This window comes from Macrosteles quadrilineatus, unplaced genomic scaffold (assembly GCF_028750875.1).
Source record: "Macrosteles quadrilineatus isolate MER2022 unplaced genomic scaffold, UCM_ALF_1.0 Scaffold_8__2_contigs__length_117827958, whole genome shotgun sequence".
Taxonomy (NCBI): Eukaryota; Metazoa; Arthropoda; class Insecta; order Hemiptera; family Cicadellidae; genus Macrosteles; species Macrosteles quadrilineatus.
Genome location: NW_026542601.1, coordinates 47121331 through 47142998, shown reverse-complemented (window position 1 = coordinate 47142998; position 21668 = coordinate 47121331). Strand labels below are relative to the sequence as shown.

The following is a 21668-nucleotide window of genomic DNA, read 5'->3' as shown; positions in this document are numbered from 1 at the left end:
AACACTAGCTAACAAAGAGAATTTTGATAACACTTAGCATATCTGAATGGGAGGTCCAATATTGTATGTCGCTTCAGTCTTAAATGGTGTCGTGATTGTCCAATAGATTAAGTGCAAGATGATTTGAATGATTTTCTAATTTTACAATGTATTTTTCACTAGATTTTGTAATTATTCTTTAACTGTTAGAATTTGAAGATCATTATGATGTGTTCTGTTGGTAACAAACCAAGGTGCGTTGACAATTTTACGTAATAATTTTGATTGGTAACGTTGAATAATTTCAATGTTAGAGGTACTTGCTGATCCCCAAAGCTGAATCCCATAAGTCCACATTGGTTTTAGAACTGTTTTGTACAGTAACAATTTATTTTGTGTACTAAGTTTTGATTTAGATCCAAGAAGCCAATTAAGTTTAGTTGTTTTTAAATTTAGATGTTGTCTTTTAGTCCAGATATGTTCCTTCCAATTAAGCTTTGCATCTAAGTGCATGCCCAAGTATTTTATTTCTGTTACTTTAGGGAGGTGAATTTTGTTCATGGATACTGGAGAACATGTAGCCTGATTTAAGGTAAAAGTAATGTGTGCTGATTTATTTTCATTAATTTTGAACCTCCATGTTTTAAACCAATGTGAAATTTCATCCATGTTTAGCTGTAAATTTGCTGTAGTTTGAGCCGGATTGTCGTGGACAGATAAAATCGCCATGTCATCCGCTAATGTAGCAACCATAGTGTTTACACTTTCTGGCAGGTCCGATGTATAGAGAATATACAAGAATGGTCAAGTACCCTTCCTTGGGGGATTCCTGATTCTATAGGGTAAAGGTCAGTTAAGTAATTTTGATGTTTAAGTAATTTGTAATTTAAGTAATGTTAAGTAATTTGGAAAGTTCTGTTGGTAAGATATGATTTTAAAATAGGAAATACTGAATGGGGTGGTAACTTCTTAATTTTGAATAGTAAGCCAGAGTGCCATACTTTGTCAAATGCCTGACTGACATCAAGGAAAGCAGCCGAACAAAATTGTTTGTTTTCCATACAGTTTCAAATTGTATGAACAACCCTATGGACTTGTTCTACGGTGCCATGTCTCCGTCTAAATCCAAATTGGTGTCCTGGAATGACGTCATCTCTTCTTCAAAAAGAGCTTGTAGTCTTTTGAGGAACAATTTATCAAACAACTTAGACACTATAGGTAAGAGACTTATAGGTCTGTAGGAAGTGATTTCATGAGGAGGTTTTTCCTGGTTTTGGTATAACAATTAATTGGGCTATCTTAAATTGATTTGGTATGTGGTCTAGTCTCAATATAGAATTAAAGAGAAATGTAATAAAAATAATTCCTTTCCTCGGCAGTTCTTTTAAAATTTTCCCAGTGATAGAATCGTAACCAGGAGATTTTTTTTGGATTTAGCGATTTGTCAATAGTTGCCTTGATTTCTGTAGGTCTGAATTTTTCCAGAGGAAAGCCAAGTTGAAGTGGAGAGTCCAAGAATTCTATTATTTCTTCTTCATTATTAACCACACCTACATTTGGCTTGAAAACATTGGAAAAGTAATCACCGAAAGCTTCAGATTTTTCTATATCACTCTTAGCCCAGCTTCCATCCAATTTACGAATTGGTGGGATTGCTTCAGCCTTTTTGCAACTTTCCATAAAGAGTAATCCGTAGTTTTCGTAGGCGACAAAGATTGAGTATATTCTTCAAACCATCGGTTTTTTGTGTCGTACAATAATCTTTTCAAATTCTGTACTGCAAGGTTAAAGTTGGTTTTTATCATTTGGGTTTATTTATTTTTACTTTCTCCCCCTATACCATATGGAGAAACTATTGTTTTCGTCAAAATTTTTGAGTTTGAATTTTGAGTGAATATATTCGTTTTGGGTCCCCCTGGACCCAAAAAAGTGGTTTTCAAAGTGATGTCTGTGTGTGTACAGAGCTAGGGACTACACCTGTGGTCCGATTTCGATGAAATTTGGTATGTAGGTTCTAATCCATGGTATCTCCAGGCGTTTTCTTTATTTATTTGATATTTTGGTTTTTAATGGGGATTTTCCATAAAATCCCATAAAAAACCGGAAAAATCGGATTTTCTCAAAAATAGCCCAAACGATTTTAATGAAAATTTAGTATGTTGTAGCCCTTTAAGTTCTGAACAAAATGGTACAGATCCCATTTCTGTAAAAATTACGGTTCAAAAGTTATTGTAAATTATGTTATTTTCCCATAAAACCCCATAAAACAACGAAAAATAGGATTTTATAAAAAAATCTGGTTCTGATTTAACATAGTATGTTATGGTCCTTACAATTTTGATAGCTTTTTTAATTTTGTATAAATTTTGATTTTTAACGGAGATTTTCCCATAAAACCCCCAAAAAATAACGGAAAAATGGGATTTTCCCAAAAATGGCCCAAACGATTTTGATAAAAAATTAGTATGTTATAGTCCTTTATATTCTGAACAAAATTTTACAAATCCCATTTCCGTATAACTCTCACCGCTTACACATGATAAAGGTTGTTGACAAACTTATGGGAGAAAGTATGTGTCAGAATGCTGATAGGTACCGTTTATTTTATTTTTATTTTCTCTCAACGGTTTACACCAGTTTGCAAAAAATGGATACAATGTTATAAGAAAGCAAAATTCATGCGACAGTGAAGGTGGTACGGTATTAAGTAGTACAGTAAAGTGGTAACAGTAAGAACATAGTGAATGAATAATTAATAAGTAAATAGATAGGTACTATATAAATTTATGTTTTTTGAGTTTTGCCAAATTCTTCTGAGTCGTCTCTTTTCTGCTATATTTTTCTTGATATGAATTGGGTACCCTTGAGGAGTATGTTAATATGGTTTAATCTATGGCAATACCAATTACAATTACGTGCAAATTATTACATAGATATTGACATCATATTAATTTTTAAAGAGGCGTGGTCCAGGAGGAACTACAGTATTACGATGGTGAACTTCTAGTCCTATAATAAAATCTGAAAATATCCTTTTTGTTTTTTTAACACTTTGTTACATATCGCACACAAAGATATTTTCGGAACTAATCTGTGTGCAGACGTTGGTTCTCACATATGATCCACCCGTTTTAGAATGCCTTGCAGTCTTGCTGTCACAGGTGATTTCTCCGATAGAGGTAGTCGGCCATTATTTATGTGTTGTCAGTGTATTGTCGATATTTATTAGTATTTTTCTGCTAATGAGCCTAATTTGACCGACGTATTCCAGTCTTTTGTACCTACTTTTGGCTCATTTTAAAGTATTGTATCGAATTTATTACTTATAGGTAAGCCCTTCTCTAAAATATGCATACAATATCTACTTCCAACAGAACTACCTATGACTAATGTCAGATTACTGCTAATTCCGTTTGTTTGTCTACGTCATTTAAAGCAATATATTTTACATAACGTTACAAAGGAAATCTAATTAGAACACTAACTTATATTCAATCACATCAGCCTCAGTTTAATATTGAAGAATTCACGAACAATATGTTCTCTGTCGATACCATTATAACTTAGTCTGAACCTAGCCCTATCTCAATAAACTTTTGTTTGTTATGGGAAGGAGTGGGACAGGCCTATCTCGTTAAAAGACCTGATAACGGTATTTTATGTAGAGTTCAAGATTAATTCCTTTATCTAGTTAGGCATATGCCTTAAAAATATGAAAGGACCTAAAATATTTAAGTTAGGTACTACCCAACAATTTAATAGGCCTAAGTTATATGTGCAGACTAAATTGTACAAGGATATTAAATTAAAGGACTTAATTCAGGATATTAAACCCTTAAATAGTCATTAGAGAGGCTTGGATAGAATAATTCCAGCAGTATATCTTTATCATTGTCTTTAAATCATTGTCCTGGCCTAGGTTTAGTGTTATTTTTTCTTGCTTGCCATGAAAAAGGTTTAGACCTAGCTTACTTAACACTTATACCATACCGAAACCCCGTACTGACAGACCCACGGGAATTTTCACAAACACATGTTGGCAACACTGTTTACTTGGGGGATTCTGTTCCCCCATTACCTTCCTCCCTTTACCTCCCCTACCTGTTGATAATACCTGTTGTTTGTTCATTTTGCGTCGGTGCCGTGACCTTGACAGGTTATCTGTTCATAACATGCCCGTCTCAGAAGCCCAGCGATAGTGTATTTTAAAGCGGGGTCTTACAGGCCCAGGGGTTCAGTTTGTGTGTTTCTATGTGGCATCTCACAGACCGGGAGTTTCGGTTAGCGTCAGCCTGGGTAGGGTTTCGGTATTAGTGTTAAACTTATCGGAAAATATGCATAAGTTAAACTTAGTAACAAAAGGAGACCTAATGAAGGTATAGGTGCTTATGGTCTCTAAATTAGTCATAAGTTGTAAGGTTTTAAAATGGTATTTTTATATTAAAAGTTAAATGTAAGTTAATACGTAAGTTACGCATAAGTTAGTGCATGGTGTTCCTTTTTTAACCTCACAATTTACACTGAAACCCCATTCATCATCATTCGTGAGTCAAGATGGACAGATATTTAAGTTAGGCCTTGTAATTTAATTTTAATTTTAATGTGACGTAACTTAAGAAGTTTAGCCTATTGCTGTTTGCTGTGTACTGTATCCAAATAAAGTCATTGAAGGCATAATATTGCTGTAGTCTATTATTCTTAAACCAAAAGTATGTATTGGTGAAATGAAATAAAATGTCTTTATTGCTTTTGACATGGAAATAGCATGCATTTCAATCATCAAAATAGTAGCATATATATCATACTGTGCAAACCTTGCAAAACACTACAAAACCATGCCTTCTGCTCTACAATGAAAGAATCCTGTTGAGGTAAACAAACCATCTAAGTTACACACCATGTACACAATAGGTACCTTTACCTTCAACTTAATTAAACCCTAAAATTTTCAAGGCTGTCTGGGCAGTTATTAATAAGCAAATTTTTTATTTCCATTAAGTTTTTACCTTCTAATTTCTTTATGTGTAGTTTATTGAAAAAAATGTTCCTTTGACATACTGTAAGGGATATTCTCTGTCCTTTTGAACTGTCTACTCACTCTGAAAAAATCATTAAACTGTCTAGTGTTATGGTCATGGTATTTGTCCTACATTAGAAATTAAATTACTAGAACAACAGCTAAATTTAACCTAACATATCACCTGGTACATAGGCCTACATTGGGTACAAAGTCATAATGTTGTATGTATGATACAAAAATGCCTTTGCTAGGAGTCCTTGTGCTAATTTTTGCTACCAAACGTGGACGGTAGGCCTACAGCTCTTTTTTGCAATATAGAAAAATTCTTTTGGTGTATTTGTGAAAAGAACCTCGCCACAGGACAAGACCATAAGCCAGATATGGATACACCACTCCAAAATAGACTGACCTTAATGTTTCACAGTCCAAATAGTTTGAAAGTCTTCTTAGCAAAGAAATACCACTCAAGACCTTAGCACCAACATGATCAACGTGTTTATCACATGTAAAGTGTTTGTCAAAAAATAGCCTATTCCAAGAAATTTACAAAAATCATTACCGTACTATGAGTCATATCATACCATGAAAGTTTATTCTTAAAATATTAAAGTTTATCTTTTAATCTATTTCTAAAAAATAAGCAGTGGCAGCTTCAAAAAAACTAATAAATTAGCTTTAATAAAGCGTTAATAAAGCTTTAAGATTTGCCATATTGTTTGCCCAGCACAGCTTAGAAGTATCATCTGCATACATACATGCAAAAACATTATCCATGACCATGACAATAAAAATATTTACATAAACTATATACAGAAAAGGTCCTAAAATTGACCGCTGCGGTTACCACTGGTGTTTCAGACCTATTTTCTCTCTCTGTCGTACCATCATCAAATGAACTAACTGTAAGTGCATTGTTGGCGAGTTTTTAAATAAGATTCCACCAGACTCACCAACCATCCTGGAACTTAATAGCCAATCAGTTTTGCCAATAAAATAGAATGGTAAACCCGTGTAGAAATGTAAACCCCTCTTGCCATGATTAACACAGACTTAAACACGGGCAAAAGGGTTCAAAGTCGGTAGTCGGTAGCCTACTGTAATAGCAGAATTGGGTCGGTTTGCAACTCTGCCGACACCTTTAGCCATAACCAAAGGTGGGCTTCAGATCCTACGGCTGGATGGAAACCTACTTACATCTCCCAATTAATATGCAATATACCTTAGTTTTTCTGCAAGTATCTACTTATGTTTTACCCTTACATTCAACAAATAATTTGCTGTTTCAGAAACCATTATGTCTGGCTCAGGTCCTTACAGCTACTCATATATATTCAAATATATTATCATTGGAGATATGGGAGTTGGGAAATCATGTCTCTTACACCAGTTCACAGACAAAAAATGTAAGTATACTTAAAATGATCTACAACAGAAAATTTATTTTTAACAAGCCTAAAGATAATTGTAAAATATAATTTTGTAATAACAGGTTACGTACCTTGACGTCCACAATTCTTCTATTCCACTTACTAAGAGGAATTGTGGACGTCAAGGTACGTAACCTGTTATAATTGATTACCAATTCCGGAAGGCTTCAACATGAATAATATAATTTTGTAATCTACCATACGAGTAAGGTAGTAGGCCTATTCAGGCCAAGTTAAGTGGTATTACATACGGTACAGTTTTCTCTCATTCCCTATTGAATGATGACAGAGCCTAACTTAATTCTTAGATGGTGACAGTTCCTGGCCTAATTCTTAGATTTCGCATTAGTGGTGTCGTTGTGCCAACCCAGCTAAACAATTGACTAATTGAGTACCGGTACCCTACTATCAAAATAAACTGCCTGGGCAATTGTATTAATTAAGGCAATTGTTCTACAATTAAAAAAGATAATCAAATTTAATCAATTTTTAATTTGAAACCCGCAATAAGCCTTGACTATCTAGTAGCTCAATAGTTAACTTCTGAAGTTACTGCTAAGCTTGCCCTAGTAATGTAGGCCTACAGTAAATGCATAATTTAAGTTTTTCTCTAGGCAGAAAATCTAAGCAATCATTTAGCCTTTTTATTTAGCATGGATTGAAGTATGATTTTCATATGTTACGTGCCTGATAGGATAAAAAGTCAATAGGGAAAGCAAAATTTTGTAAATATATTAGGCCTGTGCAAGTTTGCTGCTGGAGAGGTATGCCAGTCTCTAAATCAATTTTATTCGATTCTGGCCTAGTTTTATTTTTAAATATTTTAATATTTATTAGGCCTGCTACTGGTAAAAAAACAAAATAGGCCTTCCCCCTTATAAGCTATCAATCTTGTATGCTAATTTCAAAGTTTGTCTGTGATTTGAATAAAATACTTGATAAAATACTTTTACACAATTTTTCCCTTAGTTATGGCCGATTGTCCTCACACAATTGGAGTTGAGTTTGGAACTCGAATCATCGAGGTTGACGGACAGAAAATCAAACTACAGATTTGGGATACGGCCGGACAGGAGAGATTCAGGGCTGTGACCAGGTAGCCTATATAATTAATTTAATAAATAAGGTACATAATAATACGTACATAGGTAATAAATACCTAAATTCGTATGGTCACCATTCTAGAATAAAATATTAAAGCATGTTTAAAAGAATTAATAGATACTACTACACATGATAAACTTGTATATTTCACTATTCTGTATTTCACCAAACAATATGACAGGGATAATTTGGACATCTGGCTTGATTGGTTCAGATAAATCCTGATAAAAGAATACTTTTATTGTGTGCAACTGTCCAAATCCTAGTATTGAAACCATCTAACTTCATTCTTTCTTGGATACAGCTAGCATTAATATTGACCCATTGATAACAAAGGCATCTGACAAAGGCATCTGACAAAGGCATCTGGGTTTCAGTAATGACTTTGCGTGAAATAGAACCAAGCAATTTTTTGTAAATTTTTGGTCAGATTGAGTAACATTATTATTATTTGTCAAGGCTATATAAAACTGTAGGACATTTTATATATGACTAGCTGTACCCACGGGCTTTGCCCCGTTTAACTTCAGAAGTATTCGCATGGCTCAATTACGTCCTGGTTGAAGTTCGCTCGCTACGCTCACTTACCTTTAGGTTGGAGCTCGTTCGCTGCGCTCACTTGCCTTCTGGTTGGCTCGTTCGATACGCTAACTCGCCTCCAGGTTAAAGTTCGTTCGCTACGCTCACTCACCTTTTGGTTGCAAATAAGCTGTTGTCATAAATTTAAAAAAAAATAATAGTGCTGCACCCTGTTGGTAATCCTTGTAACTTCAATGCTATTGAACATCACAGAAAAGAACCAACTTGTTTAATTGAAACAGCTGTTAATATTCATTAATTCCTTTTAAATGTGGAAAATCATAAGGTTAACATGGGAAACTCCAGAGCCACTGGGGCGGAGCCCGGAAGCCCGATCAGAATAAAAACTACTTAGTTTTCCTATTTAATGCCCAAAGAATCGGTGTACCGAATTTCAGCTTCCTAGGTAAATGGGAAGTGGGAGAATTAGTGATGAGTGAGTGAGTGAGTGAGTGAGTCAGTCAGTCAGTCAGTGAGGGCTTTGCCTTTTATATATTTAGATGTTACTTTTCCTAATTCGACCGAACGTTTACAATGACAACATCACAACCAAGGTGAAGTAAGGTCAACATCACAGAAAGGTGTCAAAAAACTTAACTAGGCCTTAAATTTTGAGTTTGAGTTAGCAGTTAGGTCTGAGCTTTGAAAATGTGTACCAACTTTGAGTTTTAAGGCATTAAACATTCTTCATTGTTTGACATTGATTGTTGCTGGATGTAGATCATACTACAGAGGTGCAGCCGGAGCTCTGATGGTTTATGACATCACTCGTCGATCTACCTACAACCATCTCAGCAGTTGGCTGACGGACACGAGGAATTTGACCAACCCGAGCACGGTAAAACCACCATTGCTGTCTGTGCTTTTTTTAAATTGTAAAGCCTCGATTTGATTTTTGGTTATCGGACCGCTCTTTGTGGCTGGTCAAGTACCTGAAATTTGAAAGGTTTCAATGCAAATACAGGCAGCCTACAGTAAAACTCCAACTATCCTAACTCAACTATCCAAATCACTGATTATACCCTTACGGAAAGAATTTGAAAACCCTAAAACCACTGTGATAAAGAAGGCAGGAGCCGTAATTGGGGTTAAAATTATGAGCAACTCCCGTGGTTGTGTAGACATTATCATTGTCTCCTACGATCATGGAAAAATCATCATTGTCTTCGTGGTCGTGGCATCCTGAATATCTCTCACAGTCGTGTAGACATCATTGTCGTCTCCTGTGGTCACGGAAAATATACTTCTCCCGTGATCATGTAAACGTTATCATCCTACTCCAATGTAAAAGCATGAATATTTAGATCGCGAGACGCGTTCTACAACTGTGATAATATCCCAACATTAACATTGATAAATGTGTTGTGTAAAAATCAAGTCGCTCACTTGTGCATCCCAAATTTTGGGAAAAATCCGATCATCAAAATTTGTATTAGGTATTCAAATGTGGTACGGTCCGAATTGATTTGGATAGGGGCCACTGAATGTATGGTGTCATAAATGGTTTTCTTGGCACTCTAGGTGTTTCAAATGAGCTGTAACATTCCTCAGAGCTAATAAAGTGCCAACTAAAGAACTTATGTCGCTGCCACAAATCTGGCTACAAGTTAATTTATGCCGTAATCTCCTAAAGAGCAACATTAAACCTTTTCAAAGCAATATTAATTAATTATAAAAGGTAGGCTATAAACTATTTCTGATCTAAATCTAATTTACTGCCATTTCAAGCCATTTTAACCATCCCATGCACTCTAACACTTTGCCATTGTAAACTTTAACATTTGTTAGGTTATATTCCTGATTGGCAACAAGAGAGATCTGGATGCCCAGCGAGACGTTACGTACGAAGAAGCAGCTCAATTTGCTGAAGAGAATGGACTCATGTTCGTTGAAGCAAGTGCCAAAACGTAAGTAACCCTAAGAGGTTTTTTTAGATACAAGAGTTAAGCTAGTAGAGTTTTAAGTTCTAAGTAATTTACCTACCCAGTTTATATTTCTCGATTACTTTATTTATCGTTATCAGTGTTCGAAAGCCCCAGGGACAAAATTTGGTTTAACAAAGCCTTTAAAAAAAACCAAAACTACAGATGTTCTCAGTTTGAAAAAGGTGCAACCTACAGTAGAATCTAAATAGTAAGCTATATATTGAAGGTATATTTAGAACTTAAGTACGGTAATTCATAAATTCTTTGTCTGCATTAATTATCTTGAATGTTAAATATACATTTTATGAAATTGTGTGCATTTGTGAGTAATTGTGTTAATGGTTTCTTGTTTACTTAAAACATGATTTTTTCAGAGGTGATAAGGTTGAAGAAGCGTTTTTTGAAACAGCAAAGAAAATATACCAAAGTATTCAGGATGGCAAGTAAGTGATTAGGTGTAGAAAAAAACTGTATGTGTAATATCACAGAAAACATATTACTATAACCCAGAATGCCAACCGCATGGTAAAAAGCATTAAGTGTTTTGAGAGAGCTTTGCCTGTCAATCGTAGGCAGCGCCACCAGCGTTGCTATGCTGAGTGCATGGCAACGCTGGTGGCGCTGCCTACGATTGACAGGCAAAGCTCTCTCAAAACACTTAATGCTTTTTACCATGTGGTTGGCATTCTGGGTTATAGTAGTATGTTTTCTGTGGTAATATGTAGTAATGGTTATTTGCTTTTTAGAATCATGTTGTTTTAGCAATGTTTTTTTATTGTTTATTATTCATTTTTAAGTGAACCAAATACACATAAAAATTATTTTTTTGGGAACTAAAACCAGTATTTAAACTGCAAGGTGGCTCTTCTGGATAAGAAGAGAGAGTATTTTTGATCATACTAGTATTTTGATCATCATTGGTTCAGCAGTTCCCGTTTAGCAGGTGTATTGGTAAAGTGTTTCTACCCTTTTCTTAAAATCAAGCTCTGACGTCTTCTTTTTAGCATCAAGCCTTCTAAGGCTGCGGCCATATGGGCGTTTTTTCACGCAAGAACGCAGCGTGAAAAAACGTGAGAAATATGAGCAGCGTTAAATGTAATGAGGTATGCCACACGCAGTGTGTTTTCCCGCAGTAGTGGTCGCCTATTTGTTCCAATGCTACTCTAATTTTTCGCGTGTTTTCACGCTGCGTTTGTGCGTGAAAAAAACGCCCGTTTAGCCGCAGCCTTAGTTGGTTCCTTTCTTTCTTAACTTATAACTTATTTGTGGTCTCTAAACCAATTAATATCTCCCACCAATTCCCTTTAAACCCAGATTTTGCTACCAATCCCTCATTCATACTATTAATTGTGCTGCAACCTAGGAGAGAAGTGTAAAACTTCTCTGATTGGCCGCTTGGTTGACTGTTATAGTGTTATTGTTTGTGTGGTAGACACTGATCAATGAACGGTGTTAGAGGTCTCAGCACTGCAGATTCTATAACTAAAACAATATGACTAACTTTCTAGTATTCTGTGACCTCAGTACGTTGCTTTTACGATAAATAGGCCTATCATAATTTTAATGTACCTTGTTTGTAATCTTGTGTGTTTACGTTTATGATCCATCATCAAACAAAGTAATAGCGGATAATTATGTTTCCTGAGAAGGGTAATTGATAATAGTGTAAAAGCAGAAACATTTGAAACACCAACAACATATGAAACTGCAGACAAGTAAGGTGCAAAGACTAGTAATATTTCCGAACCTAATGTTTTTCCCATTTGTCGCAGATTGGATCTTAATGCTGCAGAGTCTGGTGTCCAACACAAACCGTCACAGAAGTCCGGCACCAACACCCTCGTCAACGATCAGCAGTCTAACAAGAACAACTGCAATTGTTAGGTCTAGGGAAGATTGGTAACCGACTAGATGCGCCTCCGGTTTATTTGGTCAGATTTTTGTTTTAACAATCGCTTTTTTGTACTCTCTAAAACAAAAATGGAGCATGTCGGAAAAAACCGAGACATGTTTATTTAATTGCAAATCATGTTTTGGACGATTAAAATATTTCATTTGTGGTCGCTTGGCTGTACTATAACACCTATGTATATTTTAAACTGTAGGCTGTTCTAGCACGGTTTGGTTACGGTTGAACGGTAGTCTGCTCAAATGGTTTCTGAAAGGAAATTTTAACATGGGGTTTTTGGGCGTTTTTACCTCAGATTTTATTTGGCCATTATAGGCTATTTGGAAAATTTAGGTTTTCATATAAATAACTTTTATGTTTGTTGAGAGAATTATATTAGTTCTTACTCCACCTAAACATTCCAAGCTATAAATACTTTTTGTTCTATTATTTTTAAAATCGGCCTGTTTCTTACCACTTCTAATGCCCGTAGCTAAAATGCATTTTCCGAACAAAAATCCTAATTCACAGATTAGGATTTTTGTTCACAGATGTTGAATGTTTAAACTGAAACACTGTTGTATTTTAGAAAATTTTGTATTTGTATTAGTAAAACTGATTGAATTGGAATATTTTAAACACTCCCAATAATATATCATGTAGGTTTTGTTTTAAGATTAATGTAAAACTTGCTTTTAAAAACCCTTGGAGCCATTTGAGCAGTACTGTTTTGTTAATATTAAGTCATTGTAATGTAAACTTAATTCTTATTTTAAAGAGCATTTTGTTCCATGTTACTGATTACCCATATGTATAATGTACGTACTACGTTTATCATAAAATGTAATATATTGTGAGATTGTCACACTTTATTTTCACATAGGGTTAAGTGACTGAAGCAAGAATATTTTGGAGTTAGCCTAGATTGTTATATTTGTTATTATACGATTTTGTTGGCAGAAATATATATTTTTTGTTATGCTTGTATAATACCAGAACCTTTTTTATTTTTTAAAATATCACTTAATCATTGTGTGTAAAACAAAAGCCAAAGCCAACTTTTCCTTGTCTTTCAATTGGATTTAAATTTAACTTGAATTTGATAAATTTATAGCAACTTAAAAACTGATCATATGATCCTTTGTACAGAATATCCACATGATTAGAACTTGTACTGAGATATGTCAAATTCAATTTCACACAGTACTGATATAAGTTTGAAGTCTTATAACATTTGGAAATATATTTACACTGCATTGTAATCATACACTAAAAGAAAATTACAATATTTGTCATTATCTATTGAATTTAATTTCTGTCTTGTGTTATTAGTGTGGTAAAAGTGTAAATACATTTCATTCAACATGTTAGTATAAATCATTTTAGTTAATTTCAATGGAGAATTAATTTTCATGAATTTCTTTATAATTTTATCAGGTCTGCAATCAACTATTGTGCAGTATAAATACACAAATGTTGAATCATAAGTGTTCAAGTAAAATTTTGGTAAATAAAAGTGTTATGTTGATTACATTGGTTATTGACAAAAAAATCATTGTTTAGGAAACTGTGCCTCAAAATTAAATTTGACTTTAATAGTCTTAACTCGTCAGCATTATCACAGAATTAATATTTACTTGGTTGCTGGATTATTACCTACACCTTTCATGGAGATCTTACAAAGATATAAAAGATACACATAAATATGTTATTGTTAAAAGTTAACTTGTGGTCTGTTTTAGCAGTTGAATGTTGGTCATTGGCCAATTTTCTCGTTAAGTTTGTAAAAAAAAACAAACAGTTTCAAAGGCGTTTGCCTGATGTACAAAGTAGTTGAACATATCTTATCGTCAGTCGCTCTTCGTAGGTTAAGATTAAAGATTGGTTGATTGACTTTGACACCTTTGTATTGTTCAGTTTTGTCTTAACTTTGCTATTATGTTTCTTAACCACATTGTATTTTTGTGTCTCAGTAAAATATATGACATTCCGATTAATTCATAGTGTTTATGATTACTTCCATCAACTGGGATTAAGTCCAAAACTATGAATGATACAGGTTTGCTGCTAATATATCTTATAAGACATTTTATTGAGCAATGGATAGTGCTGGCACTTTTTTAAAACTTAAAATATTTATCGGAGTTGATTTAAAAAAAAGGAAAATACTTGCACACTTGTAGGCCTACGTCAGTTGCACAATTCTATGGACACATGATACGTTGGTTGGTAGAATAGGCATCACTATATAAAAGGCATTTGGCATTTCAATTTTCATAGAACTTGGAACAATGTACACCTAAATTTTAGCAGGAACCAACTGGTCTGTTAGTCTTGGCAAAGATAAAGATAACAAAATTAGTTATGAAAAGCTTATCTTTATCCAATAGTTGTGGATTTGAGGTATCTTTGAGGTTCCATTATACTTAGTTCATAAGTGTTCGCACCCCAGGTCACTTATCAGTTAGCTAAATGCTATTGGTAATTAACAGAATTTGAACCCAAGATTTCAGGGACCGAAGCCCTACACACTACCACTAGACCAGCTCGCTCCCTATAGAATTTTGAAAGCTTCTAGTAGAAGCTTAGAAACACAGTTTCTCTCATTTGGCCTTGTATTTCCACCGATTCTGGATTTCTCAAACTGTTGCTTGGATGAAAATATCTGTTCTGCTATTCATTAGTTACCTTTACAATTCTAGATTAATAATATTTATCAACCCGTAACTTAAAATAGTCTTCCGATGTGTTATTGGAATTTGACCTTGTAGATTAACTGGGTTTGAAATAAGAAGAGGTTTCCTCTATTCAGGTTTACTGTCCCAAGCTAAAAATCAGTCATCAAGATCAAAGTCTTTAAAAGTTCATCGATAAGTGATTCGCCTGTAGGACCACAGAGAATTAAGGGACAGAGGATAAACTCATGGTACACTTAAGTGGTGTCAAGGGCAAAGTCCACCACTGCCCCCTTGTCATCTTACACTCGGTGGAGGAAGACACTGTTGCCCTGTGCGATGGAAATTTCTACTCAAGGCTCGGACGAGCAAAGAAGAGCTACAACATACCAGAGCTGAAAGCGCACTGTCGTCCCGTAAGCTTCTGTCCTCTGTACCTTAATTCTCTGTGGTTAGACTCTCTTGTATAGTATCCTACTCACTTGAATAAAAGTATATATATTTTTTTACTATTTTAGCGAATTTCCCATATAGGGAACAAGCTATTACCATAGTACTCATGGTAAGACCTGGACCAATTTACTTTTTTGTTTTGAGGTCCCTAGAGGCCAAAAACACCATCCGTCCAAATTCATATGTGTCCGTTAGCACGATAACTCGAGCATAAATGATCCGATTTTGATTAAATTTGGTATAATCATACGTTTATTCAAACCAGCATGATCAGACTAAGGGAACAGGGGTTTATGGGGTAAAAATTGGGTATTCCCATTTTTACCCCTTGAGAAACATAACATTTTGCAATTTATTTCCAAACTATTTTGTAGAGCTTAAAAAACAAATAATTTAGTATATTGAAGCGTTATCATGCGCCTAATGGTTATGGAGAAAATTCCAAAAAATTGTAAATAAAAAATTAACATGTTATTCTTATGGAGAATTAAACTCTTTTAATATGCTTGTTTATGATCATATTTTGAAAAATGTACTTATTTTATACTAAACTTTTAACATATCACACAAAAAACACTTTTTTACCCTCCCTATTGCAGCAAACCTAAGTGCTCGATAAACCAATGCTATTTAAATAGGGAATAAATGTGATATTTTTAAGGAGATATTCTAGAGTAAATCCAAACAGGCAAATGGAAATTTGCTTAGTCTACAGGTTTGCTGCGGTGGGGATATTTTCATATATTTATTGAAACAATCAAAACTCATAATTATTTAGTAAATTTTGCACCCTATTGATTTATTATGTTAGGTCCATCATTGGACCCTAACAAATGACATGGAAACTGAAAATTATTCGAAACAGGGAGAAACATGATAAAGAACAAACACAATTGTAATATAAAAACCGAAAACACTTTATTTACAATATGGTTTATGTTAAGAATTAAACAATAACTAAAAGGGAAATTATACAGAAACGCTTTCAATACAATTTTTTTAGTTAAAATTTCCCACGAACCTCAAGTTGAGTTAACTCCTAAAGCCTTTGACCATGCCTTGAATTGAACAATAGTTGTAGAGATGACTGTAAAACATGGTAATATATAGCTGTGAATTAACACTTTCTAAACCATTTGGAGAAAAAATGTCAGCAAAAAGTTTGTAACAATACCTTAAAAAAGTTAAAATTTTATAAATTGCTGGCAAATAATTTCAGGGGTAATATCTTTCATAAAAAGATATTCTACACAAACCCTTGGTAAACCATTACACAAAATGGAATGCAAGTAAACTAAAAATTAAAATATATCCAACTCTGACACTGATTAATACACATTTACACCAAAGTGTAACATATGAATGCAAGTGATAAGTGATACTTGCGGATGAGAGGCAATAGCAGGACTACTGAACGTATATAAGGCAAGTTAAATATATTTCTGGTTTTTAAGGTGTATTTATATTTACATTTAATCAATAAACATTTTTTACAAATCTTGATGTACTTGAACGAACACACATTTACTTGTAAAACATTGTCTGGTTTTTATAGGTGGCCATTACACTCTTGATAACCCTTGGCTTTTTCTTTGTTGTTGAGTTTATCTTCCCAATTGAAGAATAATTGGTGTGAATTAAACCAAAATTTCGTAAATTGTGAATGATCTGTGAATTGATCAGTAAATGAAAATCATGAACATCGCCCCCCCACCCCATAATATTATCGTCATTGATGCTTTTATCGTAAACATAAATTTGTTTTGCAACTTACAGCCAGTTACACGTAAACTGGCTAATTAAAAAATACTAACTTCGAAGCCAACCCTAATTCTAACCGATTAAAAATAAATAAAAGTGTATTAAACTAAACGTGATACAATATACAAAAGGTATTTATTACATTTTTCTATTATATACAAAAATAATAAATACTACATCCTTATAATATCACAAAGATTCTGAAAAAATGCAATTTAATCGGAAAAACATAATTATATTTTTCAACAGTAAAATTTGAAACAAGAACTGTTCAAATCAAGACCTGGTCCAGTTGTGATCTGAGAGGCCAAAGTAACACAAACAAATGAGATGCAGCCGTAAATATTTAACCGTTATCTATCCTCGCAGTGGAACCAAGAGAATAGCGTGAACTTGCACTGCTGGGACTTGACAGCATGTTGGGAACTCTCTGGAACAGGGATGGAAACATTACAAATTGAAAACAACTTATTTATTGTATCAACTTCATGAACAACACTTGGTAAATTATTATCGTAAAGTGTATGGTACGAGTTACCAGTAATATAAGTGTTATGCCTATGACCGTTTTATAAATTAGCCTTTTCAATTCAATTCTTAGCTTAGTCTTAACAGTATTGTATACTTATTTTACAGCAATGTTTTGTTTCTTTCCAGTAATTTGAATGAGTTATTTTCCAAATTTTGACAATGAGGTTCAAGGATTGAGAGAAAAGAAGTAAAATTGTAATACTTCGAACCTCAACTGTCAAGTCTAATTTAATTGATTATACAATAATGAGTGAGTGTTTGGGACAGTGAGTCGTTGCATCACTATCACTGGCAATGAAAAGCTATAAACAAAAACATAACCTCTCTTAAGACGTTATGAGTAGTTATTGATAGTAATTTAAAAACGGTTGTAGATAAAGTAGTTTATGCATCTCGCGTAATTAGCCTTCAGGACTAGATAAAGGCATACTATCTTCACACGATCGTTGCGTAAACTACTATATAATGTCTATGGAGAAACCAGTGATGTACCTATCGGTTTCTGAAGACAATTTTTTGTTCAATATCATTACTTAACGCAGCAACTAAAGAACCAATGGAAAACCATAATGAATGGAAGTAAGTCGGCTGCCCAACATACATCCATGGCAGTTATGCCGTGCATCCAGATCAGGTACCTGCCACTACATTATACCGGATCAACTCTTGTACTGTACCGGCTCTTCCTTATTTCTCGGTCTGCCAACAATTTCCCATATTCATCCATATTCATGGATTAGCATCACTAATACACCTATAATAACAACGCCTGGGTTACAGTTCAATGGGCTAAGCTATTCAAGCCCCTGGAAACTATCTCCGCTCAGATTTCCTGAGGAGGCATACAAAAGAAATCTACACACAAAAAAAATTGTTTAACTTGCAATTAATTCATAGAAAATATGAGGCGGAACTTCTGGACACATTTGTCAATTATGGCAAAAGATTATTCCTTGGTCCTTGACTGAATCAACTTGTGTAGGATCAGACTATGAAAAGTATTATTGGATTTATACATAAAATTGTTGATAGATAAAAACAATTGTACATTAGAGTATAATGTTTTCAATGAATCTGCTTTTGTTTTGAGGGGAATGTACTGTTTGAGTTACCTCTTTACTGGTGATCTCTGGATTCAAGCCACATAGGTGTACACTTTCCTGGAACATAAATAAAATGTAAGACTATACTCAATACAGTACCTAAGATACAATTATAGATGAAAATCTACACACGTATCGCCAGCACGTGTAAAATGTAGTCATGTTTCATGCTGTAGGCCTACATGTTTGGAAACAGCTCATATTTAGCAGCATATATTTAAAATACATCACAATGAGTGATGTTTATTGAATATCTACAGAATATATATTCAACAAACAACGCTCAATGTGATCTATTTTACATATAAAAATAAAAATAGTAGATTTTCATCGATCGTTGAATATTAAGAGTGTCAAGGCCACTCATATTGAAGAAAAAACACTGTAAGAGAGCCTGCATTAGAGCCTGATTATGTAAAAGTTTGAGTGAATGAGAAGGCCTAACCATCTATTCTATATATAATTCAGTTTTAAAAATCTTTGTACAACTAAATCTAGAGTTCTACTGGACCGATTTTATTAATTAATGGGTCGTTGGAAAGCTTAGGTCGTGTAGATTTGCAAATAACTATGAAAGTTTGTGTTTGTTATGATTTATGATGAAAAGTTAAAAAAAAAACATGTTTTCCATAAGAAATACATTGCAAACCGTGTTTTTCACACTTTTTATTTGCGTGCGACTTATAGCTGCCATTTTTTAATATTTCCAAAAAGTGCATGGTATCAATTTGTAGGAAGTTTTATTCTCTTTCAGAATATTACCTTCCACTTTGGTCGATTCCCTCACCATTTTAAAGTTATTTGCAAAAAATCTAAGCAACCTCCGAATTTATAGTAATGAGAAAATATAGAGTTTGGGATATTTTTGTTAAACTTTGTACAACTAAATCTAGACTTCTACTGTACCGATTTTGTTAATTAATGGGTCATTATAAAGCCTAACTCATGTAGATTTGCAAATAATTATAAAATTGTAATTTTACTAAATATTTGTGGTGAAAAAGTAAAAATAATAAAAATACATTAAAAACTGCTTTTTCAAGTTTCTGTTTCAAGATTCTATTTCTAGCCAGCTTTTGGCTGCCTTTATTAAGTATTTTCAAGAAATGCATAGTAGTTATTTGTAGTAAATTTTATTCTCTTTCAGAATATCCCATTCAGTTTGGTCGATTTCCCCTCCATTTAAACGATATTGGCAATAAACCAAGTGATCTCCAAATTTATAGTGGTGGGAAAATACTGAATTAGATATATTTTTGTTAAACTTTGTACAACTAAATCTAGACTTCTACCGGACCGATTTTGTTACTTAATCATTGATCGTTGGAAAGCCTAATTTGTGTAGATTTGCAAATAATTATGAAAGTTTGATTTTATTTGATATTTGAGGTGAAAAAAAATAATACATTTAAAACTCCTTTTTTCCAAGTTTATATTTCCAATTTTATATTTGTACCCAACTTTAGGCTGCCTTTATTGAGTATTTTCAAGAAATTCATAATAGTAATTTGTACAAAATTTTATTCTCTTTCAGAATATCACCTCCCACTTTGGCCGATTTCCTCACCATTTCAAAGTTATTTGCAAAAACGTTAAGCAACCTCCAAATTTATAGTAATGAGAAAATACAGAATTAAAGATGTTGTTGTTAAGCTTTGTACAATTAAATCTACAGTTCTACTGAACCGATTTTATTAATTAATAGGTCATTGGATAGCCTAATTTGTGAAGATTTGCAAATAATTCTGAAAGTACTGTTTAGGTTGCAAGCAAGATCGTTTGGCTATAAATCGATGATAAATAACTCCATTTTTTGAACAATTTGTGTTGGCCGTGATTTAGCTGTGTGCTTTAATGAAATGGAAGCTGTTTTTTCAATGAAGGTTCTTAGGTCAAAACAAATAGAATAACATAATTAGAATTAAGTAAATATATCTATAAAACTAAATTCCATATTCAAGATATAATCAAATTTATATTTTCTGATTGAGCGATACAGTATCTTGAACTTAACTGATTAAAATTATCAATATCTCAAGGGAATGCCTTTGAAGTATTTTAAGACAAAGACATAAATAAAAAATAGAGTTACGTATAATTGATTGCAGATAGGTAAAACGATTGTAATTGTTATTGATTCACGATTTAGCAGTGTTCTTTAGGTAGTCCGATCTTAATAATCAATAGCTCAAATGAGAGCTGGTATTTCACTTAAGGTTTTTAGACCAAAATGTATAATGTAATTAGAACTGCTGGAATACATCGTTCATTGAAGTGAAAAAAAAATCTTTCGTCGAGTAATACATTAGATAAATTAATGATAATGCTTGATGACAAACATGTGCTTGCATAGATTTAAGACCAAAATTATGAAAATCGGGAGGGTAGAAGAGCCCTCCTGTAAACCATCGCCCGCCTGCGAGACATTGAACTCGAAAAAACCCAAATTTAACTCCCATAAGAAATGTACAGGGAGGCAGTTTGTGCATAACTCAAAATATACGTCAAAATGCTTGATGGCAAATCTGCGGTACGTCCATACCTTTTTAAGGCCAAAATTAAGAAAATTGGTCGGGTAGAAGAGCTAACACGACTCGGAAAAGAAAAACCATTTATTTTTATAGATGGCAATAATTAGTTTACCAGTATGCATAATCTAATCATACGAAACATGTGTTAATAATTCAACAGCTTATTGTTATATTGTTATCTAATTATTTTGTCTTTGATTAAATGTTGTTGTTAACAATTTGCATTTGTGTTTAAAGTGTGTTCCTTATGTTAATTGTGTGATTCTAATGTTATGTGCTTAAACTGTACCATTAATATTAGTGAGTAAAGTGGTGTATGGATTTCATAACCATTATTTTACTAGAGACCGTTGTATTTAACCACAACGGGCACTGTTGCTAGTGCTTCAATAATTCATACCAAAGACATCAGTTATAAGGCAATACCTTGAATATTTTAACATTAAAATAAAGATCCTTATGTCGCCCAATAGGCCTACATTCAGAAACATCGCAATATTTGAAAGTACTGTAATATTATCAACATATCAACTGTTTTTTATTTACCTGTCTTCGGGTGTACGTGCCAAGTATTCTCGTTCAATCAGCCCTTCTATCCGTTTCTTAATAATTACAGGGGAAGGCATGAATCTACACTTCAGTTGTTCTGTTACTTCTGTCACCAGGATGTTGTGCTGAAAAAATAGAAGGAT

General features: G+C 33.6%; 2 protein-coding genes across 2 annotated transcripts in view; one reads left to right on the top strand and one right to left on the bottom strand.

Moving 5' to 3' along the window:
• The first annotated feature begins 3134 nt into the window (after positions 1–3134).
• LOC129000899 (ras-related protein Rab-14-like) lies at positions 3135–13919 on the top strand. The gene is made up of 7 exons (XM_054427974.1): positions 3135–3308; positions 6286–6402; positions 7396–7522; positions 8830–8947; positions 9898–10016; positions 10409–10477; positions 11807–13919. Exons 2-7 carry the CDS (start codon positions 6294–6296, stop codon positions 11916–11918), a joined length of 654 nt encoding a protein of 217 aa, XP_054283949.1. The 5' UTR covers positions 3135–3308; positions 6286–6293; the 3' UTR covers positions 11919–13919.
• A 2024-nt stretch (positions 13920–15943) lies between these two features.
• Positions 15944–21668, bottom strand: part of LOC128999644 (cullin-3-like) — a 28960-nt gene continuing 23235 nt past the window's right edge. Inside the window, exons 15-17 of the mRNA XM_054426257.1 lie at positions 21523–21650; positions 18455–18502; positions 15944–17241 (exon numbers count right to left, since the gene is read on the bottom strand). Coding sequence (XP_054282232.1) covers positions 18478–18502; positions 21523–21650 — 153 coding nt within the window. The 3' untranslated portion in view covers positions 15944–17241; positions 18455–18477. The remainder of the gene's footprint in view (positions 17242–18454; positions 18503–21522; positions 21651–21668) is intronic.